This window comes from Muntiacus reevesi, chromosome 11, assembly GCF_963930625.1.
Source record: "Muntiacus reevesi chromosome 11, mMunRee1.1, whole genome shotgun sequence".
NCBI classification, from domain to species: domain Eukaryota; kingdom Metazoa; phylum Chordata; class Mammalia; order Artiodactyla; family Cervidae; genus Muntiacus; species Muntiacus reevesi.
Genome location: NC_089259.1, coordinates 67,047,064 through 67,071,517, shown reverse-complemented (window position 1 = coordinate 67,071,517; position 24,454 = coordinate 67,047,064). Strand labels below are relative to the sequence as shown.

At 37.6% G+C, this 24,454-nt stretch overlaps 1 protein-coding gene across 1 annotated transcript in view; it reads right to left on the bottom strand.

The window, feature by feature from the left end:
- Positions 1 to 24,454, bottom strand: part of LOC136144263 (ATP-binding cassette sub-family C member 4-like) — a 141,589-nt gene that overhangs the window by 1,248 nt on the left and 115,887 nt on the right. Inside the window, exons 27-29 of the mRNA XM_065902012.1 lie at positions 15,422 to 15,511; positions 8,317 to 8,489; positions 7,775 to 7,880 (exon numbers count right to left, since the gene is read on the bottom strand). Of these exons, the coding sequence (XP_065758084.1) occupies positions 7,775 to 7,880; positions 8,317 to 8,489; positions 15,422 to 15,511 (369 nt within the window). The remainder of the gene's footprint in view (positions 1 to 7,774; positions 7,881 to 8,316; positions 8,490 to 15,421; positions 15,512 to 24,454) is intronic.

Here is a 24,454-nt window from a genome sequence, read left to right as displayed (position 1 = left end):
AATATGCTGCATGGGCCTCCTGGTGGCTCTGTGGCAAAAGAATCTGCATGGCAATGCAGGAGTCATGTGTTCAATCCCTTGTCCGGGAAGATCCCACAGGGTGCAGAGTAACTAAGCCTGTGGGCCACAACTATACAGCATGTGCTCCAGAGTCCAGGAGCCACAACTCCTGAGCCCAAGTGTCACAACTACTGGACCCACATGCCTAGAGCCTGTGCTCTGCAGCAACAGAGGCCACCACAACAAGAGGTGTTCACACTGCTCATAGAGAAGCTCCACTCACTGCAACTAGAGAAAAGCTTGTGCAGCAAGGAAGACCCAGCACAGCCTAAAATAAATGAATAAATTTAACTTTTTTAAAAAGAAGAGAATATTCTGGAACTCTAAACGAAATACAGGTTGTTTTTCCACATCTAGGTATTCCAATTAATTTCATCCTTTGTATTTAATTGGAAACATTTATTAAGTCTCATGAAGGCCATTTTCCTGTTAATCATTTGTTTACTACTGTGAATCATTGCTAAGGGCAGCTTTCTGAAACAAGTCCAAGAATAATTTAAACTGTCTTATTCACATAATAATTTAAATGTTCTGTAACTTGGCTTACCAATTTAGATGCCCCAAATGTACAATTTTACTTAAGCATAATAGAACATAACTGTTCTTCCCCATGTTGAATAAGAAAAACTGCAGTTTCAAAACACTGGTCTCCATACATCTATGATCAATTAATCTATGAAAGAGTAGACAAGAATGGAGAAAAATACAGTTTCTTTCGTAAATAGTACTGGGAAAGCTGGACACCTAAAAATGAATGAAATTAGAACACTCACTCATACCATACACAAAAATAAACTCAAAATGGTTTAAAGACCTTATATAAGACTGACTACTATAAAACTAAAGAAAAAAAACAGGCAAAAGACTCTTTAAATAAATCGCAACAAATATTTTCTTAGATCACTCTCCAAAAGCAAAAGAAATAAAAACAAAAACAAATGGGATTAATCCTTTATCTGTTTCTTCATTTGCTATTATTTTCTCCCAATCTGAGGGCTGTCTTTTCACCTTACTTATAGTTTCCTTTGTAGTGCAGAAGCTTGGATAAGGAAGCTGTGGTACATATACACCATGGAATATTACTCAGTCATTAAAAAGAATTCATTTGAATCAGTTCTAATGAGATGGATGAAACTGGAGCCCATTATACAGAGTGAAGTAAGCCAGAAAGATAAAGAACATTACAGCATACTAACACGTATATATGGAATTTAGAAAGATGGTAACGATAACCCTATATGCAAAAAAGAAAAAGAGACACAGAAGTACAGAACAGACTTTTGAACTCTGTGGGAGAAGGTGAGGGTGGGATGTTTCAAAAGAACAGCATGTATATTATCTATGGTGAAACAGATCACCAGCCCAGGTGGGATGCATGAGACAAGTGCTCGGGCCTGGTGCACTGGGAAGACCCAGAGGAATCGGGTGGAGAGGGAGGTGGGAGGGGGATCGAGATGGGGAATACGTGTAACTCTATGGCTGATTCATGTCAATGTATGACAAAACCCACTGAAATGTTGTGAAGTAATTAGCCTCCAACTAATTAAAAAAAAAAAAAATCCAAAAAAAAAAAAAAAACCCAAAACAAAACAAATGGGACCCAATAAAACTTAAAAGCCAAGGCTCAATTCAAGGGCTACAAGTGCTGAGATGGGACACAGATTGAGAAAATGCCAGAAATAGAAATTTATCAAATTAGCCTTTACATTTACTGGTTTGATCAAAGATTCTAGATATTTCAGAACAAATAAACATAAAGCAAATCCAAATTCTCTTTATGGTACAGAAAAATAGGTAAAATTTTGAATTTTTAACATCTTTTATAAGAAAAGGTTCCTATAATTTTCCTCTGTCCCCACTCTTCCTGTAACCCAAGCTAAACTATAAACTAAATCACACATTCAAGTAGGTATGATAACAATCTCTAAACTCCAGGACCTCTCCTGGAACCCCAAACTTGAATTGCTTATCAAGTTCTAGTACGTTAAGTAAAAATACATTAAGCTGGATGAGTCAATCAGTTACATAAACTCAATGAAGATGTGTTTATCAAGCTGTTTATGTGCAGATATTCCCCGTAGCTGTCCTAGACATGAAAATGAAATGTACCCACTGTAAGATAATTTCATCCATTTTCACTGGCAGAATGTCATCAGTGATATAGATGAGTACATGGAGAGATGGGGGGCAAGAGCGGATGGAGGAAAAGCCTGATAAGAAAGATGCTGGTAAATGATGACAAACAACAGAGATAGATCCCACTTAGCAATATGGAGAGCTGTGAGGGGAAGACCTGAGAGTCAGACCTCTGTCTTTGGCCACCAGGTGATGACACAGGACAGCTGTCCAACCCTGGAAGGTGGGTCCCTCATTGGTAAAATGGTGCCTGTGACTTTCTCAGTGACTGGACAATGTGGGAAGTATTAACTCAAAGTCATTTCTTAGGTCTTGAAATACTAAATCATTCTCTCACCAGGGGAATAATGAAGGCGGGGTCATAGTCACCTCCACAGCTGCTCTCTCAAAACTGTTGCTTTTGCACAAAAGCGACCCCCTCATGAAGTATTTCTTCTCCCCGACTATGCTTTCTACCTCAGTGTTAGTTATCTCTCCTCTGAAAACCTGAATGAAATCTCTTGGCATGTTTTCAAAGGAGCTCTTCTCTTCTCAAATGTTCTAATTGTAGCCATGCAGGTTTATGAAAGAAAAGTTTCATGAAGGTGAAAAACATAATTTAAATAAAACTGTAGTTACGTATGAGCTGTTTTGGGCTTTTCAGGTGGGGATGTTACAACAGTTTCTGGTTTTCACTTCTGTGAGAAAATTCTAATAAGAGGTTTGTGTTGGGGAAGAAACATAAAAAATATAGACAGTAAATTGACTATAAACAGAAGAGGTGGGGACTGAGTTTCTTAGCTCTGCTTTTGGTTCTTCATCATTCATTGCCAAAGAATACTCTAACTAGAGACAGTGAAAATGTTGACCACAAACAACAATACTGTTAGAGCAAGAGCAGATCGTCACAAGCTTCCTTTGCTCACGTTACCAGGGAGAATCCGGGTGATATGAAGACAGCAGAGAGCAGAGACTGGAGGGAAGAGCTGGCTGTTGGCTGCAGAGCAAGCAGGTCACGAGCACCCAGCTAATCCTGAAAACTACTGGAAGAACCCTCTAGTGTAGAGATAGTGGTGAGTCTTAGGATAAAGAGCATTTCTAATTTGTCTGTCTTGCTCCAGTGTTTTGTGGCAACAGAGAAAGTAAAGAAGATTATATTAGCTGTCATTATGACTCCATCATGTTTAATAAATTTAATATTGGGAGAATTTATTTGTGAAATAGAATTCTAAGCCTGACACAGTAATGGTGCTTAATGAACCAAAGAAGGATAAATCACTTTGGAGAGGCAACGCATAAACAAAGCTATTAATTAGGTCCCAGTTGTTTCCCAACAAGTCCTTTCTCTGATTTACTTACAGTGAACAAAACCATATCCATCTAATCATTTCTAAATTTTTGGTAAAAGTGAAAATTTGGAAAATAAATAGATGTCTAAGTTTGAGATTAGTTATATTCTATCTCTATGAGGAAATTATAGGTAGCTATTAACAACTGAGCTGTGGAAAATTAATAAATGACATGGTGAATTTTAAGAATAAATAAAAATTCTGCTAATAAAATGCTCTGTTTTGCATTAAAAAATAATTTAAAAGTATTTACAAAAATATTTAACTGGCTCTAGTGTTATTCAAATAATATTATTATAGCATCATACAACTGTTACTTTCTGGTACTGGGTATTTTGTAATCTTCCCTATATGAGATTTTCTTTTCTTTACCTATTTATACTTTGCACATTTATTGCTTTTTATAACAAAAATATATATTTTTATGGATTATATTCAATAAAAATATAATTTAAAAAACCATCCATCTTTGTGCAGAAGTATTCACTAGTGCAACAAAATGTAATTATTACACCTTGAGTTCAGTTCAATTCAGTGGCTCAGTCATGTCTGACTCTTTGTGACCCCATGGACTGCAGCATTCCAGGCCTCCCTGTCCATCACCAACTTCCGGAGTTTACTCAAACTCATGTCCATCGAGTCGGTGATGCCATCCAACCATCTCATCCTCTATTGTCCCCTATTCCTCCTGTCTTCAATCTTTCCCAGCATCAGGGTCTTTTTCCAATGAGTCAGTTCTTCGCATCAGGAGGCCAAAGTATTGGAGTTTCAGCTTCAGCATCAGTCCTTCCAATGAATATTCAGGACTCATTTCCTTTAGGATGGACTACTGGATCTCCTTGCAGTCCAAGGGACTCTCAAGAGTCTTCTCCAACATCACAGTTCAAAAGCATCAACTCTTTGGCACTCAGCTTTCTTTATAATTCAACTCTCACATCCATACATGACTATTGGAAAAACCACAGCTTTGACGATAGGGACATTTGTTGGCAAAGTAATGTCTCTGCTTTTTGATATGCTGTCTAGGTTGGTCATAACTTTCCTTCCAAGGAGTAAGTGTCTTTCATGGCTGCAGTCACCATCTGCAGTGATTTTGGAGCCCAAGAAAATAAAGTCTGTCACTGTTTCCACTGTTTCCCCATCTATTTCCCATGAAGTGATGGGACCAGATGCCATGATCTTAGTTTTCTGAATGTTGAGTTACACCTTAAGCACTTGCAATGATAGGACTTCATGGTGACAACACTGTCGGTTATGCCCTTTGTCAGCATCTGTCACTTCCCCAGATACTCCTTGAGGCTGGTCACCCGCCCTCTGGAGCATCAGGTTTTGCAACAGATTGACACATCTTTATGTCCATATTAAAGCTTCCAGAATAGACAATCACCTGTTTTCCAGAAAGGAATGAGGTATAGTCATCCCTCAGTGTGGATACACTTCCAGAACAACAGAATGAAGTGAACATGGCAATAAAGTGAGTGATATGAATGTTCTGGCTCCCCAGAACATACAGAAGTTATGTTTCAGTTAAGTTCTGTTCAGTCACTCAGTCGTGCCCGACTCTTTGCGACCCCATGAATCGCAGCACGCCAGGCCTCCCTGTCCATCACCAACTCCCAGAATTTACTCAAACTCATGCCCATCGAGTCGGTGATGCCATCCAGCCACCTCATCCTCTGCCGTCCCCTTCTCCTCCTGCCCCCAATCCCTCCCAGCATCAGGGTCTTTTCCAATGAGTCAAATCTTTGCATGAGGTGGCCAAAATATTGGAGTTTCAGCTTCAGCATCAGTCCTTCCAATGAACACCCAGGACTGATCTCCTTCAGGATGGACTAGTTGGATCTCCTTGCAGTCTAAGGGACTCTCAAGAGTCTTCACCAACACCACAGTTCAAAACCATCAATTTTTCAGCACTCAGCTTTCTTCACCGTCCAACTCTCACATCCATACATGACCACTGGAAAAACCATAGCCTTGACCAGACGGACCTTTGTTGGCAAAGTAATGTCTCTGCTTTTTAATATGCTATCTAGGTTGGTCGTAAGTTTCCTTCCAAGGAGTAAGCGTCTTTTAATTTCATGGTTGCAATCACCATCTGCAGTGATTTTGGAGCCCAAAAAAATAAAGTCTGACACTGTTTCCACTGTCTCCCCATATATTTTCCATGAGGTGATGGGACCAGATGCCATGATCTTAGTTTTTTGAATGTTAAGCTTTAAGCCAATTTTTTCACTCTCCTCCTTCACTTTCATCAAGAGGCTTTTTAGTTCCTCTTTACTTTCTGCCATAAGGGTGGTGTCATCTGCATATCTGAGGTTATTGATATTTCTCCCGGCAATCTTGATTCCAGCTTGTGCTTCATCCAGCCCAGCGTTTCTCATGATGTACTCTGCATAGAAGTTAAATAAGCAGGGTAACAATATACAGCTTTGATGTACTCCTTTTCCTATTTGGAACCAGTCTGTTGTTCCATGTCCAGTTCTAACTATTGCTTTCTGACCTGCATACAGGTTTATCAAGAGGCAGGTCAAGTGGTCTGGTATTCCCATTTCTTTCAGAATTTTCCACAGTTTATTGTGATCCATATAGTCAAAGACTTGACATAGTCAATAAAGCAGAAATAGATGTTTTTCTGGAACTCTCTTGCTTTTTCCATGATCCAGCAGATATTGGTAATTTTATCTCTGGTTCCTCTGCCTTTTCTAAAACCAGCTTGAACATCTGGAAGTTCTCAGTTCACATATTGCTGAAGCCTGGCTTGGAGAATTTTGAGCATTACTTTACTAGCACAAAGTTATGTTTACACTACACTAACCTATCAAGTGTTATAGCATTATGTCTGAGAAAACAATATACAGACCTTAACCCAAAAATAATGCATTGCTAAAAAAAAAATACTAACCAACAGAGGAGACTTCGGCAAGTCATAGCAGTAACACTGATGTTACAGATCACCAGAGCAACAATAACGATTGTGAAAAAGTTTGACATATAGTGAGAATTACCAAAAGGTGAGACAAAGACATGGAATGATCAAATACTGTTTTTGAAAAATGGTGCCCATAGACTTGTTCAACTCAGGGTTAAAATAAACTCTCAATTTGTAAAAATGCAGTACCTGGGAAGTGCAGTAAAACATGGTATGTCTATTTCTAAAGCATGAAATACAAATAAGGTTCAAATTGGGAAAGGAGTACGTCAAGGCTGTATATTGTCACTCTACTTATTTAACATATACACAGAGTACATCATGCAAAATGTCGGACTGGATGAAGCTCAAGCTGGAATCAAGATTGCCAGGAGAAATATCAATAACCTCAGATATGCAGATGACACCACCCTTATGGCAGAAAGAGAAGAACTAAAGAGCTTCTTGATGAAGGTGAAAGAGGAGAGTGAAAAAAGCTGGCATAAAACTTAACATTCAAAAGATGAAGATCATGTCATCCAGTCCCATTACTTCATGGCAAATAGATGGGGAAACAATGGAAACAGTGAAAGACTTTATATTTTGGGGCTCCAAAATCACTGTAGACAGTGACTGCAGCCATGAATTAAAGACACTTGCTCCCTGGAAGAAAGGCTATGACAAACCTAGACTATTTAAATAGTCTACCTAGACTAATAGACTATCTAGCATATTAAAAAGCTGAGATATTACTTTGTCGACAAAGGTTCATCTAGTCAAATCTATATGGTTTTTCCAGTAGATATTTAGACGTAAGAGTTGGACCATAAAGAAAGCTGAGTGCCAAACAATTGATGCTTTCAAACTGTGGTGCTGGAGAAGACTCTTGAGAGTCCCTTGGTGAAAGAGTATCAAACCAGTCAATCCTAAAGGAAATCAACCCTGAACATCCACTAGAAGGACTGATGCTAGAGCTGAAGCTCCAATATTTTGGCCACCTGATGCGAAGTGCTGACTCATTGGAAAAGACTTTGATGCTGGGAAAGATTGAAGGCAAGAGAAAGGGATGACAGAGGATGAGATGATTGGATGGCATGAAAGACTCAACCAACATGAGTTTGAACAAACTGGAACATAGTGAATGACAGGAAAACCTGGTATGCTGAACACCATGGGGTTGTGAAGAATCAGACATGAGTGAGCCACTAAACAACGATTTTCAGGAAAGAGAGGAGAAACTAAGAGAAAATTACATTATTGGAGATTCCTATCAAGTTTTACAAGGAAGGATATGTTGAGAAATTGAACACAAATGAATACAACTAAATAGTGAGGGTCTTACCATTATCTGTTGACAGTCAATGACGTTGCTCAACCTGTGTGCGATGGTTAGCACAGTGCACTGGGCAAATTTCTCACGAATTTTTTTTTGTAATAACTCATCAGTTCTAGAATCAAACAAATTTATTTAGTTCAGCAAAGGCAGGAAAAGCAGACTTAAGACTTAAAAATATCATGATAACTTTTAGAATGTTTTTTAAAATTAATACCTTAACATAATCTTGTTCCTAAAAAACTAAGTATAAAATATCTATTTATAAATTTAGTGTTTTTCATAAAATGATGGAAAATAGTCTTCCCTCAAAATTGCTTAAAACCATAAGGAGCTGGATTTAGGAATCTGGGTCTCTCAGGATGCCTCATAACAACATTAACCACAGATAACATGTCTTGGTTTTTCCTTTGTTTTCTGGAATTAATATTATCAAGGAATATCCATGGGGCCAAGAGAACACTTAGAAACATTTCTAAGCATCACTAAATGTTTTCCATTTACCACCTTTAGAAGTCAGATTCAAGGTTTCCTGGGTCTCAGCTCCATACCTTGGATCCACATTTGATGTAGCTTTGTCAATAACCAATATCTGACTTTTCTTTAGAATAGCCCTAGCAAGGCACACCAGTTGTCTCTGTCCAACACTCAAGTTCAATCCAGATTCTGCTAATTCAGTATTCATTTTACAAGGAAGATGTTCGATGGTGTCTTTAAGTTGCACCTGTGGACACAGAAAGGATGACATTTTCCCAAGCAAACTGTTACTGAAGTAGACAAGCCTCTTACACATTAGAACTCTGACGTCCTCAGGACTTCTTCTGTATCTTAAATGTACAGCCAGGTGATAGGGAGAGCTCTTTCCAAAGAGCGTTCACTGAGAAAGATGGTGGAGTCAAATTCAGGACAGAAAGACCTCAATGTCCCCTATTCCTGCCACAGGACATCCTCCAGAAACCCCACCAAGGGATTGGTTAAGGAAGTCTCTCAAAAAATGAAGCTATTTCTCCCAATGTAGTTTCAACAGGAAAGTTAAAACAATCTTTATGTTTGAGTCAAGTTTCCCAAAGTTCATTTTGCATAGGAGTTGGTACACTAAAGAAAAACTTCAAAAATTTTTACAGTAAGTCTTTTTCTCTGAAGAGATAAACTTACCAGCATATTTGGTGAAGTTTAAAATACACAAAATCAAACAATGGCAAACTGCACCTTATACATCAGTAATCTTGGAACCTGCTCTGGTGATGGTTCTTTACCAAGTTTAATTTTATAAATAGTGGGCCAATCAAGTGCATTTTCCTCAGTGTCATAAATGTCTTGCAGTGAGTAAATGAAAACTCATGAAAAATAAGACACAACATCTTATTTCCCCCAGAATATGGATATAGGTGATGTTTATACTAATCTATCTTCATAAAATTATACTAATAAGATTAGAAAAAATACTTTTAACTGCAAAAGATAATCTGAAAGCACATTTGGTAGTAGGGGTCAGTTCAGTAAGTATTTGCTTTGAAAAAATATAGAGCAAGAACAAAACTCAGGCTATACTTGAAGAACAAAGAAGAAATACACTTCAAATTAAGAGATCAACAGATTGATGAGTGATGGCTGATATATTATCTGACACATTATAATGTCAGACAACAACACACCAAGGGTGAGTGAGCAGTTTTAATTTTTTCATTTTTCAGGTATCCTAAATGCTGGAGCACATCTATAAATGTGAACCTGAATTGTGCTCCTGATGGAGTCCAACCCCATGAAAGGGGAATTCTGAGTTAGGATTAAATATGGCATTGTTAAGTAGCAGTAACATGAAGAATACACAAAATCTAAAGGGTAAGATTTGGATTGTATGCAAGTTGTTAGATTTGCTTAAGACTGACATTCTGACTCACACTTGCCACTGAGTTGAATGACATTTCATCACTAATTTCATTTTATACTTTTCTTTGAGTTTGTTCATATCTGCTTCATGAGGAAAAAGGGTTGTAAGGGGAAATGATTTTCAGAAAATTCTGTTTTCTGTGACTCTGTCTTCATTTATAAGTCAGGGATGGTTATGAGAATATATGAACATAAAAGTCTTCTGTAGTGTAATGATAAAATCAAGTTATACTTGATTTATATTGATTTTAATACTTGAGTATTAAAATAGGAAAAAAGGACAATGGAAGCAGAGACAGTAATATCTAGGAGTTAAAACTAGAGAATCTGAAAACATACTTCAGTTCAGTTCAGTAATAGTATAATATTACTATGAAATTTATTGGTTTAGATAACTGTGTTAAGACACAAAATGTCCTTGTTCTTACAAGGTGTACATTTATGTATTTAAAGGTGAAATCCAACTTTTAATAAACATTTCTACAACTTACAAACAACTCAGCAAAATATAGAAGAGATGGAGAAAACATGGGAAGACACTAACAGCTGATGAACCCAGGTGAAAGTGTATATGTGTTCATCACACTACTCCTTCCATATTCCTGTGATTTCAAAATTTTAAAACAATAAATTGGAGGCCTGGGACTCCCTGGTGGTCCAGTGGTTAAGAATCCACCTGCCAATGCACAGGACATGGGTTTCATCCCTGGTCCAGGAAGATCCCATGTGGCAAGGAGCAAGTAAACCCATGTGCCACAACTACTGAGCCCACACTCTAGAGCCCACAGGCTTCAACTACTGAGGCTGCAGGTCACAATTACTGAAGCCTGTGCGCTCCAGAGTCCAGGTGTCACAGCAGGAGAAGCCATGTCAGTGAGAAGCCATGTAGTGCCATGAAGAGTAGCCCCTGTTTGCTGCAACTAGAAAAAGCCTGCAAGCAGCAATGAAGAAGCAGCACAATCAAAAAAAAAAGGAGATTTGAAGCCAGACAGCCTGAGCACATAAGTCTTGCCTGGTTCTGCCAACTGGGCAAGTTACTAAACTTACTCGACTTTAGCTTCCTAAACTGTAAGACTATAATATCATAATTATAAAGATGGGTACCTCCTAACATTGATACAGTATAAAATGAATCAGTACATGTAGGACTAATGACAGATCAATAGATATTGCCCAATATTAATAATGCTGTCAGCTAGCCTCTCTTCATGTTCTGCTCCATTTTCCTCCTTTGCATGGATCAGCACTGAGACCTTGTTACATATGTAGTGACTTGTCTTCCATCTTCTACAAGAGAATTTAAGCTCCAAGGGTAGAGACGTTGTCTTTTGATGTCTGTGAGAGCCCCACAGTCTGCAACACTGCCTGTCTAACAAGTTCTCAGTAAATATTTGTTGGTTGAATGAATGAAGGCATGAGTGGATCTCATCATGTGATATATCTGTTCCTATAAATTAGAAAATAAATCCACATAGATAATTTACATATAACACTATTTTCTTATTCAGTGTAAATGTAAAAGGAATATATTCTTGTAACAATTAACTGGCTCCAAGATATCACATCATCATACTTTAAATAAAAAATAAAATAAAATAAACAGTGGAAAGCACTTAAAAAGTTATGATTTAAGGAAAATGGAGTAAATAATACTATTGAAAACTATATATTTCAGTACAGAATCCTTTAGACTGTTTTTGATTTTGGGAAAATAATGGAAAATAGCAAAATTGAAAAACAACACACTGAAATTGAAGGCACCCTATTTCTATCACCATAAACATTTTCAAGGCAACCTACTACATGTACTGTATCTAGCAACCAGGTACCAACACCTCTCACAGGAAGCTGACACAGATATCAGATGGTTTCTATATTTTGTGGAATCTTCTTACTTTTCTAAAAGAAAGGCTAGAAGGAGCCCTTCTACCCCAGTGTGGGCTGGAAGGAGATGCTGAAATGCAATCAACAGATGGGGAAGAGCTTTTACCTAGAGTAGGACTGGCAGTAAAAAAAGTAAAGGGAGAACCTGTTCACTTTAATACAAGGCCCAGGAAAAGGACACGTGACCTGTCTCCACCGCAAGGACAGAACCATGTGGTTCCTGATGCACGGGCTGCTGATGCCCAGGTTTCTGTATCTTAGTTACCTGTGTGATGAGATATTCTATCAATATTGAACATTTGACTGCATGATTTCTTCCCCAGTTTTGACAGGACAGACCATATGCTTAATTTCACATTCCAGAATCTAAGGTGTTTTTTTTTGTTTGTTTTTTTAACAGAAGCAACACATTGGTGATTCATTTTTAGAGTTTTATCTACTGGGCTCTTTTAACCTTTGAGTGATAAAGTGCTTCATCTTCAGGTACATTCATGTTATATTTGTGGTTCTGCTTCTGCTGTTTATTGCCCTAATCAATCACTAATTTTTTATGAACTTTTGTCAATTTATAGTAAGGTGGCTAGCTTTCAGTATATGAAAAATGTACTTCAGCATATTTTGAAAAATAACCAAGATGAGATGGGCAGCATCCATAGGACTGACTCCCTTCTGAATGTCAATCTCTTCCAAGGAAGGAGGAGAAAACAAAATTAGAAGAATTTAAAAAAGGAAAACATAGTGGTTCCCTCCTTCTCACTCTCAGGTCAGCTCTCTGAGTTTTGGTTAACATGTCCAGTTTGGCATCATTTACAAACTAATAACTAGAATTTGGGGTTCACTTAAAAATTGATCTTACTGATTGAGTGATACCTCTTAGAGTGACAGGCTTTGCAGGTGGTGCAGTGGTAATGAATCCTCCTGCCAATGCAGGAGATGCAAGAGATGTGGGTCCAATTCCTGGTTTGGGAAGATCCCCTGGAGTAGGAAATGGCAACCCACTCCAGTATTTCTTGCCTGGAAAACTCCATGAACAGACAAGTCTGGCAGGCTACAGTTCCACAGGGGGTTGCAAAAAGTCGGACACGACTGAGCATGCACACGCACACACTTAAGGGTGACAAATCACCCCATTATTCTGTTTCTTTAGGAATTTTACTTTATCACATCTGTATGTTTTTCAGTGAAAGATTTGGTAGATTTTCTTTAAAACAGTCATAAAGAAGAGATTCCTAGAGAAATACAATGATCAGATGATTTCTCTAAATGATATCACCAAAGTTAACAGGGTCAATTCCACAGGCAATACATGGAAACCACATACTTCACTTTTGAAATAAACTCACATCTATTTCTTTTTATAGAAAACTCAAAATGTAGTTTAAATAAAGGAAGATCTTAGTGTTATCTACCCCTTCTACCACTTAATCAATTTTGGAACTTAGATTAACGTTGCCTCTCTGTCCATGGAATAAGGTTGTTGTAAAATTCTAGAGTAATTTTTCTAACTGAGAATCTCTGAAAAAAGATACCAGCTGGTAAACAAATAGAAAAATAATTTATCAGTACTTCCAGTTTTTTTTTTAAGATGTCATAATTTCACCATTAAATCTGTCCTGTGAATTCAAGATCCATGGATCATTCTATCTTTTATTGCATTTGATGGTTAACTGCTCTCTCCTCTTCCTCTTCTCTTCTAGAATTTCACTATAGACTTCTTTTTGGCAGGAGAAGATAAAGCAATTGGCCCAATTTAGGAAAACAAAATCCCCACATTGCTGGGAAGCCTGGAGGGTGTGTAAAGACTCAGTGCTGACATCCTTCAGAAACCAGAATTACTGGCTGGAAATGGTCAGGCCTCCAAATCTGCCTGCTCATGGTCAAGGCTCATCTACAAGTTACAGATTTCAGAGCATCCTGAAATGGTAACACTAAATGACAAACACATCAATTCAAACAACACGAACAATCACTCAGATTTGTATAACAAAAAACAAAAAACAAAAAGTTAAAGAACTATGCCACACTTCTCTGAAATGAAGACAGCAATCAAAATGTTAGTAGTTATTTATGTCAAAGAGTATTTTTCCTATGTTTCCTCTAAGAGTTTTATCATGTCTAGCCTTACATTAGGTCTTTAATCCATTTTGAGTTTATTTTTGTATATGGCATTAGGGACTGTTCTAATTTCATTCTTTTACATGTAGCTGTCAAATTTTCCCAGCACCACTTATTGAAGCGATGTCTCTTCTCCATTCTATATTCTCGCCTCCTTTGTCAAAGATTAGGTGACCATAGGTACGTGAGTTTATCTCTGGACTTTCTATCCTGTCCCGCTGATATTTTATATATATATATATGTAATAAACTTTTTGGCCAACTCAATAATGTAGTCTGAAATCAAGGAACCTAATTTCTTCAGCTTCATTTTTTCTTTCTTAAGACTGCTTTGGCTATTCTGGGTCTTTTGTGTTTCCATTCAAATTGTAAACTTCTTAGCCCTAATTCTATGAAAAATATCATTGGTAATTTGATAGAGATTGTGTTGAAACTTTAGATTCTTTAGGTAGTATAGTCATTTTCACAATATTGATTCTTCAAATCCAAAAACATGATATATCCTTCAAGCTGTTTGTGTTGTTTTTGGTTTCCTTTATCAGTAACTTACAGTTTTCTGAGTACTGGTCTTTTGCCTTCTTAGACAGGTTTGTTCTTAGGTACTTTATTCTTTTGTTGCAATGGTAATGGGATTGTTTCCTAATTTCTCTTTCTGATCTTTCGTTTTTAGTGTATAAGAATGCACATGCTTACTTTTTAGAAGCGAAAGACAGAGCTAGGTCCTACGAGAAATTCGAAGACTGTCTGTGGTTTTAGAAGTCTAGAGTTTCTGCCATCAGTAGAATTGATTTGCAAAACAACTGCAAATACACAAAATAATTTTCATTAAATATTCAAACCAACAGCAAGTTATTGTCAAAAATGTTTCATGCCAGGGTAAGGAAATTCAAAGAAGTGGGGCAATAGGAAACATGACACAAATGACAGAAAATTCTCCAGAAATGAACCTCTCCATGTAAAAGCTCAGCAAATTCTCCAGGGCTCTGTTACCTGCATTCATGCTGCAGCATTAAAATGACATAATCACCAACAAATAATCATTCTCACATTCCAAGGCTTCCCTGGTGGCTCAGACAGTAAAGAATCTGCCAGCAATGTGGAAGACTCAGGTTCAATCCCTGGGTTGGGAAGATCCCCTGCAGAAAGGAATGGCAACCCACTCCAGTATTCTTGCCTGGAGAATTCCATGGACAGAGGAGCCTGGCAGATTACAGTCTGTGGGGTTGCAAACAGTCAGACATGACTGCATGAATCTCTGTCTTCTGTCTTCTTCTCACATTCCAACTCTGTATTTTCATAAGCACTTTACTATGAAACTTCCTCATTTTATTGGTCTAATGTCATTTGCATCTTTCAGTTAATAATGAAAAACTACTATTGTCTCCACTTAGTAGATGTTACCTAAGACCAGAGGAATAAAATGAACACTGGAGGGTAATTAGGGTAAGTATATCACTAGATCACTAGTAGAATTTGATCCCACAGCTTTAATGTCTAATTTAGTGCTCTGCTAAGGACAAGATAATGTGTCTAGTCGTTCAGGGTTTTAAGGAAAAAGCTAAAATGGAAACAAGGCATTATATGGTTGGTTTTCACCATCATCAATTCACAAACACTTTAAGTGTACACATGTCATCAATGTTCTTCTAGGAGGTAAACAAAGTCAGTTAAACTGTTAAACTCTTCTTACTTACCTGCAATGCTCTAAATGTAGACACATGGATATTGATGCTAACAAGTTAATTACATTTAATATTAATAAATTACCTCTTCTAAGGCATTCCACAGTTCCTCATCTGTATGTCCATTTAAAGGATCCAGATTGTTCCTTATTGTTCCAGTGAATAAAACAGGTTCCTAAACACCCCAAAATAGGGAATATTATTACCTTAACCTCTTTCCATTATATCCCAATACTTACAGAACAGAATTAAAATATAAAATATCAAAATTCACTATAATTATTAATAATGAAGTCACAAGTGTATGTTTAGAAAATATTATCTATAAAAAATTTCCATGTACAAAGCATGCTACAAAATATCGTCCAAATTACTGAACACTAATGGAAGAAGAAAGTGTTGAAGAAGCCTTTTATCTTAAGAAAAAAACAAGAAGAGAAAGGAGGATTTTTTTTTTTTTTTTATGCCTTCCTGGGAATATCAGCTTAAGCACACACACACAAACTGAGGATAAAACTACTTGAGAAACTTTACATCAAGATCTACTTAAATTAGTTGTCAATCCTAGTGTGACTGGGAAGAATCAATAGGTAGCCACAGGACTGGAAAAGATCAGCTTCATTCCAATCCCTAAGATAGGAAATCCCAAAGAATGCTCGAACTACCACACAATTGCACTCATCTCACAGACTAGTAAAGTAATGCTCAAAATTCTCCAAGCCAGGCTTCAGCAATATATGAACTGTGAACTTCCATATGTTCAAGCTGGTTTTAGAAAAGGCAGAGGAACCAGAGATCAAATTGCCAACATCCGCTGGATCATCAAAAAAGCAAGAGAATTTCAGAAAAACATCTATTTCTGCTTTATTGACTATGCCAAAGCCTTTCACTGTGTGGATCACAATAAACTGTGGAGAATTCTGAAAGAGATAGGAATATCAGATCACCTGACCTGTCCCTTGAGAAATCTGTAAGCAGGTCAGGAAGCAACAGTTAGAACTGGACATGGAACAACAGACTTGTTCCAAACCAGGAAAGGAGTACGTAAAGGCTGTATATTGTCACCCTCCTTATTTAACTTCTATGCAGAGCACATCATGAGAAATGCTGGGTTGGATGAAGCACAAGCTGGAATCAGGATTGCTGGGAGAAATATCAATAACCTCAGATATGCAGATGATACCACTCTTATGGCAGAAAGGGAAGAACAAAAGAGCCTCTTGATGAAAGTGAAAGAGGAGAGTGAAAACGTTGGCTTAAAGCTCAACATTCAGAAAACTAAGATCATGGCATCTGGTCCCATCACTTCATGGGAAATAGATGGGGAAACAGTGGAAACAGTAACAGACTTTATTTTCTTGGGCTCCAAAATCACTGCAGATGGTGACTGCAGCCATGAAAGACACTTACTCCTTGGAAGGAAAGTTATGACCAACCTAGACAGCATATTAAAAAGCAGAGACATTACTTGGTCAACAAAGGTCCATCTAGTCAAGGCTATGGTTTTTCCAGTAGTCATGTATGGATGTGAGAGTTGGACTATAAAGAAAGTTGAGCGCCAAAGAATTGATGCTTTTGAACTGTGGTGTTGGAGAAGACTCTCGAGAGTTCCTTGGACTACAAGGAAGTCCACACATTCCATACTAAAGGAGATCAGTTGTGAGTGTTCATTGGAAGGACTGATGTTGAAGCTGAAACTCCAAAACTTTGGCTACCTGATGCGAAGAGCTGACTCATTTGAAAAGACCCTGATGCTGGGAAAGATTGAAGGTGGGAGGAGAAGGGGACGACAGAGGATGAGATGGTTGGATGGCATTACCAACTTGATGGACATGAGTTTGGGTAAACTCCAGGAGTTGCTGATGGACAGGGAGGCCTGGCATGCTGTGGTCCATGGGGTCGCAAAGAGTCGGAAATGACTGAACGACTGAACTGAACTGATTAGTTGAAGTTTGTGCCTCAAAGCAAAATCATTAAGTCCATGGCTGATTCATGTCAATGTATGACAAAAGCCACTGCAATATTGTAAAGTAATTCGCCTCCAACTAATAAAAAAATAAATGGGGAAAAAAAGAAAAAAAATTACACATTGGCACAGAAGAATAAACTAGGCTCTTTTCTCCACTGGTCAAACAGTCTTCTAGGATATGGAATCTCTCCATTTGTGTGAAAGGAACATCCCCACACGTGCAAAGTGAAGTCAACTCCTGGGGTCTGCAGCACCTCTGTCCATGGAGAGATCTCCTTGGATTCTACATCAACCCGATCCCCACGTTCTCTCACCAGTGCGTCAGGATGACCGGCCTCACAGAACCTTGTTATTAACTGCAAGGTCAGGATGACCTGAAACCCATTATGACCTGGGTCATAATAAAATTATTTAAACAACTTTTCCTGTTCTACTTTTGGAGGAGCCACAAGTAAATTACCCTAGAAATATATGTGTCCTTCCAAGTTTCAAGAGAGAATCTTATACATAAGCTCATGTAAACCATTTACCTTTTCTTCTGGAAGGCTCTAGTAAACCAGACCACAAGAATACAAGCAGCAGAGAAAAGTCCAATTGGCTCCTTTCAGTGAAGGGGGCAGAACAAGGGGAGGCACACATTTGGGAACAAGAAGAGACCTGACTCTTCCACAAGTGGCTGGAACTGCTTGGAATCACCAGCCTCAAAATCCTGCCTGGCCTTGGGGCTAGACTTTCCTCCTAACTTCAAGAAAGCCTGAGAAGAAAGATGAAGAAGACAGACATTTCTTTTCCCTAGTCATGAAGAAGAATGACACTCAGACAGTCTCTTATATCTTCTTTCAATATTGTCTCTGTTTTAAGTCTGATGAGAGACAAATGAATGCAGAAGACTCAGGCTGTGCCACCAAAAAAATGTATATCCCTAAGCAAAATCCAAAATTAAAAAGACATTATAAAATGAGCCTTACTTGCACAAAGTCGATTAAGTGGCCAATATGCCTCCAAAGCAGTGAAATCACTGGTCATACATTTCAAAATGATTACTGAACTGAAAAATCCCAAGACCCAAACTTAAGGTCTCCCTTAAAACTCTTTAATTTAGAATCAAAGAATAAAGAACAATCTATGCAATGGTAAGGGTTCTTGTCAGGGTAATAATAATCATTCTACTTCAGATTTTCATATAACTTTTACTCTTTGTAATTATCAACCCTAATATTCCTACAGGCAGGCAATTTCTCATCCTTCAGTTGTTTCCATGAGGTTAAAACGGATGACGTGGCCAGGCAAGGGGAGGCTGCTCCCCAGTATTTCTCTTTTCTCTATCTTCATATCATTTTCCAGATCCTTTCAGATAAGCAGCTACTCCCTGAATATAATATCAACCAGTGTTCTTTCTGGGAATCATACTTAACTACTTCAGATCTTCAGCACAAAGGATGAACATACTCCAGCTACCTATTCTGTTCAAGGAAATTACTTAGGAAGAGCTTTCATTTTTGCTTATTCCTTAAATTCTGAACACAAATTGAGGAGAACCTTCTTAAGAACACAACATTAATTTTTGAAAGATTCCCCCAGGACTCAAGGTCTATGTCAACACTCCCGTCTCTGGTTCCTACCCAGGTTGTTGGGAATCTGTTTAAATTTGAATCCTGTTAGTATATTTTGAAAATTAATATCTTGTTGGTTGCAACATTTGCAAATATTTTTTTTCCCATTCCATAGTCTGTCTTCTCAGTTTTATTTATGGTTTCCTTTGTGCTGCAAATTCTTTTAAGTTTAACTAGGTCCCATTGGTTTATTTTTGCTTTTGTTTCCATGACTTTAGGGGACAGATCCAAGAACATATTGCTGTTATTTATGTCAAAGACTATTCTGTCTATGTTTTCCTATAGGATCATGTCTTACAGGTCTTTAGGTCTTTAATTCATTTTGACATTATTTTTGTATATGGTATTAGAGAAAGTTCTAATTTCATTCTTAAATTTCCCAACACTATTTATTGAAGAGACTGTCTTCATTCCATTACATATTCTTTCCTCTTTTGCCTTTAATTAATTGACTGTAAGTGCATGGGTGTATTTCTGGGTTTTCTATCCTGTTCCATTAATCTATGTGTCTGGTTTCCATGACAGGAACATACTTTTTCCATTACTGCATCTCTGTAGTATAGTCTGAAGTCAGACACTGTGATTCCTCCAGTTTTGTTCTTTCTCAAGACCATTTTGGCTATTTGAGGTCTTTTCTGTTTCCATACAAATTAAAAAAAAAAAAAATGTTCTAGTTCTGTGAACACTGCCACTGGAAATTAGATAGGGATTGCACTGAATTTGTAAATTGCCTTGGGTAGCACAGTCCTTTTCAACAATATTGATTCTCCCAGCCCAAGAACACAGTATATCTTTCCATCTGTTTGTGAAGTCATTGGTTTCTTTCCTCAGCATCTTATAGTTTTTGGACTATAGGTCTTTTGCTTTCTTAGGTAGGTTTATTCCTAGGTATTCTTAGTGCTGTTTTTTCTTCCTTGACATAATAGCCAGTGAGATAGCTTCCTTGATTTTTCTTTCTGATACTTTGTTTTTAGTCTATGTAAATGCAAGAGATTTCTATATAAACAATAGCTTATAAAGCTCAATATCAAAGAAGCAAACAACACAATAAAAAAATGGGCTGAAGACCTAGAGATTTCTCCAGAGAGAAATACAAATGGCCAATATGCATATGAAAAGGTACTCAACATCACTAATTATTAGAGAAATGTAGATCACAACTATGGTGAGGTATGACTTCACACAGGTCAGAATGACCATCATTAAAAAGTTTACAAATAATAAATGCTGGAGAGGATATGGAGAAAAGGGTACCTTCCTACACTGTTGGTGGCAATGTAAACTGGTTCAGTTATGCAAAACAATGTGGAGGTTCCTTAAAAAACAGAAAAAGAGTTCCCATGTGATCAAACAACTCCACTGCTAAGCATATATCCAGAAAAGACAAACATCCTAATTCAAAAAGATACATGTACCCCAGTGTTCACAGCAGAAGGACTTAAAATAGTCAAGATATGTCCATGGACAGATGAAAGGATAAAGAAGATGTGGGGTATGCACACACACAATGGAATATTATCAGCCATAAAAAAGAATGAAATTATGCCCCTCGCAGCAGCAAGGATTGGGACCCAGAGATTGTCAGATTAAGTGAAATAAGTCAGACAGAGAAAGACAAATATCATATGAGATCACTCATATGTGGAATCTTAAAACTGATAGAAATGAACTTATTTACAACACAGAGATAGACTCACAGACATAGAAAATACACTCAGTTCAGTCCCTCAGCCATGTCTGACTCTGTGCTACCACACGGACTGCAGCATGCCAGGCTTCCCTTCATCACCAATTCCCGGAGCTTGCTCAAACTCATGTCCATTGAATCAGTGATGTCATCCAGCCATCTCATCCTCTGTCATCCCCTTCTCCTCCTGTCTTCAGTCTTTCCCAGCATGAGGGTCTTTTCTAATTAATCAGCTCTTCACATCATGTGGCCAAAGTACTGGAGCTTCAGCTTCATCATCAGTCCTTCCAGGGAATATTCAGGACTAATTTCTTTAGAATGGACTGGTTAGAGCTCCTTGCAGTCCAAGGGACTCTCAAGAGTCTTCTCAAACATCACAGTTCAAAAGTATCAATTCTTCAGTGTTCAGCCTTCTTTATGGCCCAACATTCACATACATACATGACTACTGGAAAAACCATAGCTTTGACTAGACTGACCTTTGTTGGCAAACTAGTGTCTCTGCTTTTTAATATGCTGTCTAGGTTTGTCATAGCTTTTCCTCCAAGTAGCAAGCATCTTTTAATTACATGGATGCAGTCACCATCTGCAGTGATTTTGGAGCCCAAGAAAATAAAGTCTCTCACTGTTTCCATTGTTTCCACATCTACCTGCCATGAAGTGATGGGACCGGATGCCGTGATCTTAGTGTTTTGAATGTTGAGTTTTAAGTCAGTTTTTTCACTTTCTGTTTTAACTTTCATCAAGAGACTCTTTAGTTCCTGTTTGCTTTCTGCCATAAGGGTGGTGTCATTTGAGTATCTGAGGTTATTGATATTTCTCCCAGCAATCTTGATTCCAGCTTCTGCTTCATCCAGCTCAGCATTTTGCTTGAAGTACTCTGCATATAACTTAAATAAGCAGGGTGACAATACACAGCTTTGATGTACTCCTTTCCCAATTTCAAACCAGTCTATTATTATAAGTCCCATTCTGTTGCTTCTTGACCTGCATTCAGATTTCTCAGGAGGCATTTAAGGTGGCTTTGTATTCCTATCTCTTAAAGAATTTTCCACATTTTGTTGTGATCCTCAGAGTCAAAAGCTTTGGTGTAGTTAGTAAAGCAGAAATAGATGTTTTTCTGGAGTTCTCTAGCTTTTTCTGTGATCCAACCAATGTTGGCAATTTGATGTCTGGTTCCTCTGCCTTTTATAAATCCAGCTTGAGTATCTGGAAGCTGTCAATTCATGGACTGTTGAAGCCTAGCTTAGAGAATTTTGAGCATTACTTTTCTAGCGTGTGAGATGAATGCAATTGTGTGGTAGTTTGAACATTCTTTGGCATCGCCCTTCTTTGGGATTGGAATGAATACTGACATTTTCCAGTCCTGTGGCCACTGCTAAGTTTTCCAAATTTCCTGGCATATTGAGTGCAGCCCTTTAATAGCAAAATCTTTTAGGATTTGAAATAGGTCAGCTGGAATTCCATCACCCACTATATTTGTTCGTAGTGATGCTTCCTAAGGCCCACTTGACTTCACATTCCAGGATGCCTGGCTCTAGGTGAGTGATCACACCATCATGGTTATCTGGGCCATTAAGATTTGTTTTTGTATAGTTATTCTGTGTATTCTTGCCACCTCTTCTTAATATCTTCTGCTTCTGTTAGGTCCATACAATCTCTGTCCTTTGTTGTGCCCATCTTTGCATGAAATGTTCCCTTGGAATTTCTAATTTTCTTGAAGAGACCTCTAGTTTTTCCCATTCTATTGCTTTCCTTTATTTCTTTGCATTGATCACTGAGGAAGGCTTTCTTATCTCTCCTTGCTATTTTTTGGAACTCTGCATTCAGATGTGTATATCTTTCCTTTTCTCCTTTGCCTTTTGCCTCTCTTCTTTTCTCAGCTTTATAAGGCCTCCACAGACAACCATTTTATTTTGCCTTTTTGTATTTCTTTCTCTTGGGGATGGTTGTGGTCACTACCTCCTGTATAATGTCACAAACCTCCATCCATAGTTCTTCAGTAACTCTATCAGATCTAATGCCATAAATCTATTTGTCTTCCACTGTATAATCATAAGGAGTTTGATTTAGGTCACACCCGAATAGTCTCGTGATTTTCCCTACTTTCTTCAATTTAAATCTGTATTTTTCAATAAGAAAAGAAACTAGTGGCTACCAAAGACATAAGCAATGGGGAGGGATAAATTAGAAATCTGGTAGTAATAGATACACACTACTATATGCAAAATAGATAAAAATGATATATTGTATAGAACAGGGAACTATATGTAATATCTTGCAATAACCTATGATAAATAATCTGAAAAATATATATGTGCATGTATATACACATATATATGATATACATAAAATATATATTTATAAAAAATTTTACATATAAAAATATATAAAACTGAGACACTTTGCTATACAATTGAAACACTGTGAATCAAGCAGGCTTCAATTAACAAAAAATAAACAGACACATACAATATTTGAAACCTGGCTCTATAGCTTACTTGGTAAGTGGGATAAGCTCCCAGTGCCTCAATTTTTAAAACCGTCAAGTAATGATAACATCAGAAGTGTGAGAATTAAGCAGGAAATGATAGGATAAGGGGCTAAAAATGTATTAATGATTCCATAAACGTTAGGAATTATCAATACACATGTAACTTCTCAGGGACTGTCACAAACACTGGAGGAACAGAAATGGGAGATATAGACCCTGTCCTTAAAGAAAGGAAAAAAATAGTCAAGAGTGTGGGGAGGTCTGAGAAAAGGCCAGAGGTCTTGGTGTTAAATTAAGAAAATATCGGTGTGTACAAGGCAGTGATCAGGAAAGAACATGGTGGGAGGGGAGCCAGAAATCAAAGCACAAAATGTTAGGCTCTGTTTTTACTCTTGGTGGAAAATGTTAGATACATTTCTCTGTTATACTTTTCCACAAAATTCCTATTGTATTTTTTGTTTTTGTTTATTTGCTTTACTATTTATATGTATATAAACAACTTAGTTTATATTGTAACAATAAGTATAAAGAAAATTACCAAGGACCATGAACACGTAAGCAGAAATTAAAGAGCTAAGTCATTCCAGAAGGTGTTAGTCTTTTTACTTAAGCAGAAGTAATACCCAAAGGCCAGTGTCCTGATCCTTACGAATAATAACAGTTCCTAATGACTGAGCTTTCCCAAGGACCAGACATGGACACAAACATTATCTCACCCAGTTACATCTTCACAACAAATCTGTATGGCAGTGATTCCCAGACCTGATTTAAGGACGAGAACACTGAAGCCTGGCAGCCAAGTGACGTTGTCAAGACCCCACAGTCATATGAGGCAGAGCAGGAATAAAACCGTGGGTCATGTTGACACTGGCCTACACTCAAACATTCCAGCCCTGTCTGCCTCCTGAATGGTTTACTGGGAATCTTTGCACACTGCAAGTTCTCTCCAGGTTCTCTCTCTTTATCAACCACCATTGTATCTTGGAGACAAAGGCATATAAAGTAGAATGTACATGGACACAAAGCTTAGCACTATTTTGTAAGCATGCTCTCTGGAGCGTGTACCTAGAACATGCTCAAAGGAAGGATGGAATCCAAAAGAACAGAACAAAAATATGCTGATGTCAAGGTATGGTTAGTCTTTGCTCAGATGTGCTTCCAAATATTATCGGCAGAGCCAAGAATCATCTGACATTATTTATTTACAGTTATTTTATGTACACATGCATACAACTTTTTCCTATTAAGTAACATTAAATATAATGCAGGGCATGTTTTTAAAGCTTTGCATCCAAGGATATGAAAGGACTTTACAGAATACCCATTATTTCTACTAACTAATCTCACATGGCCAT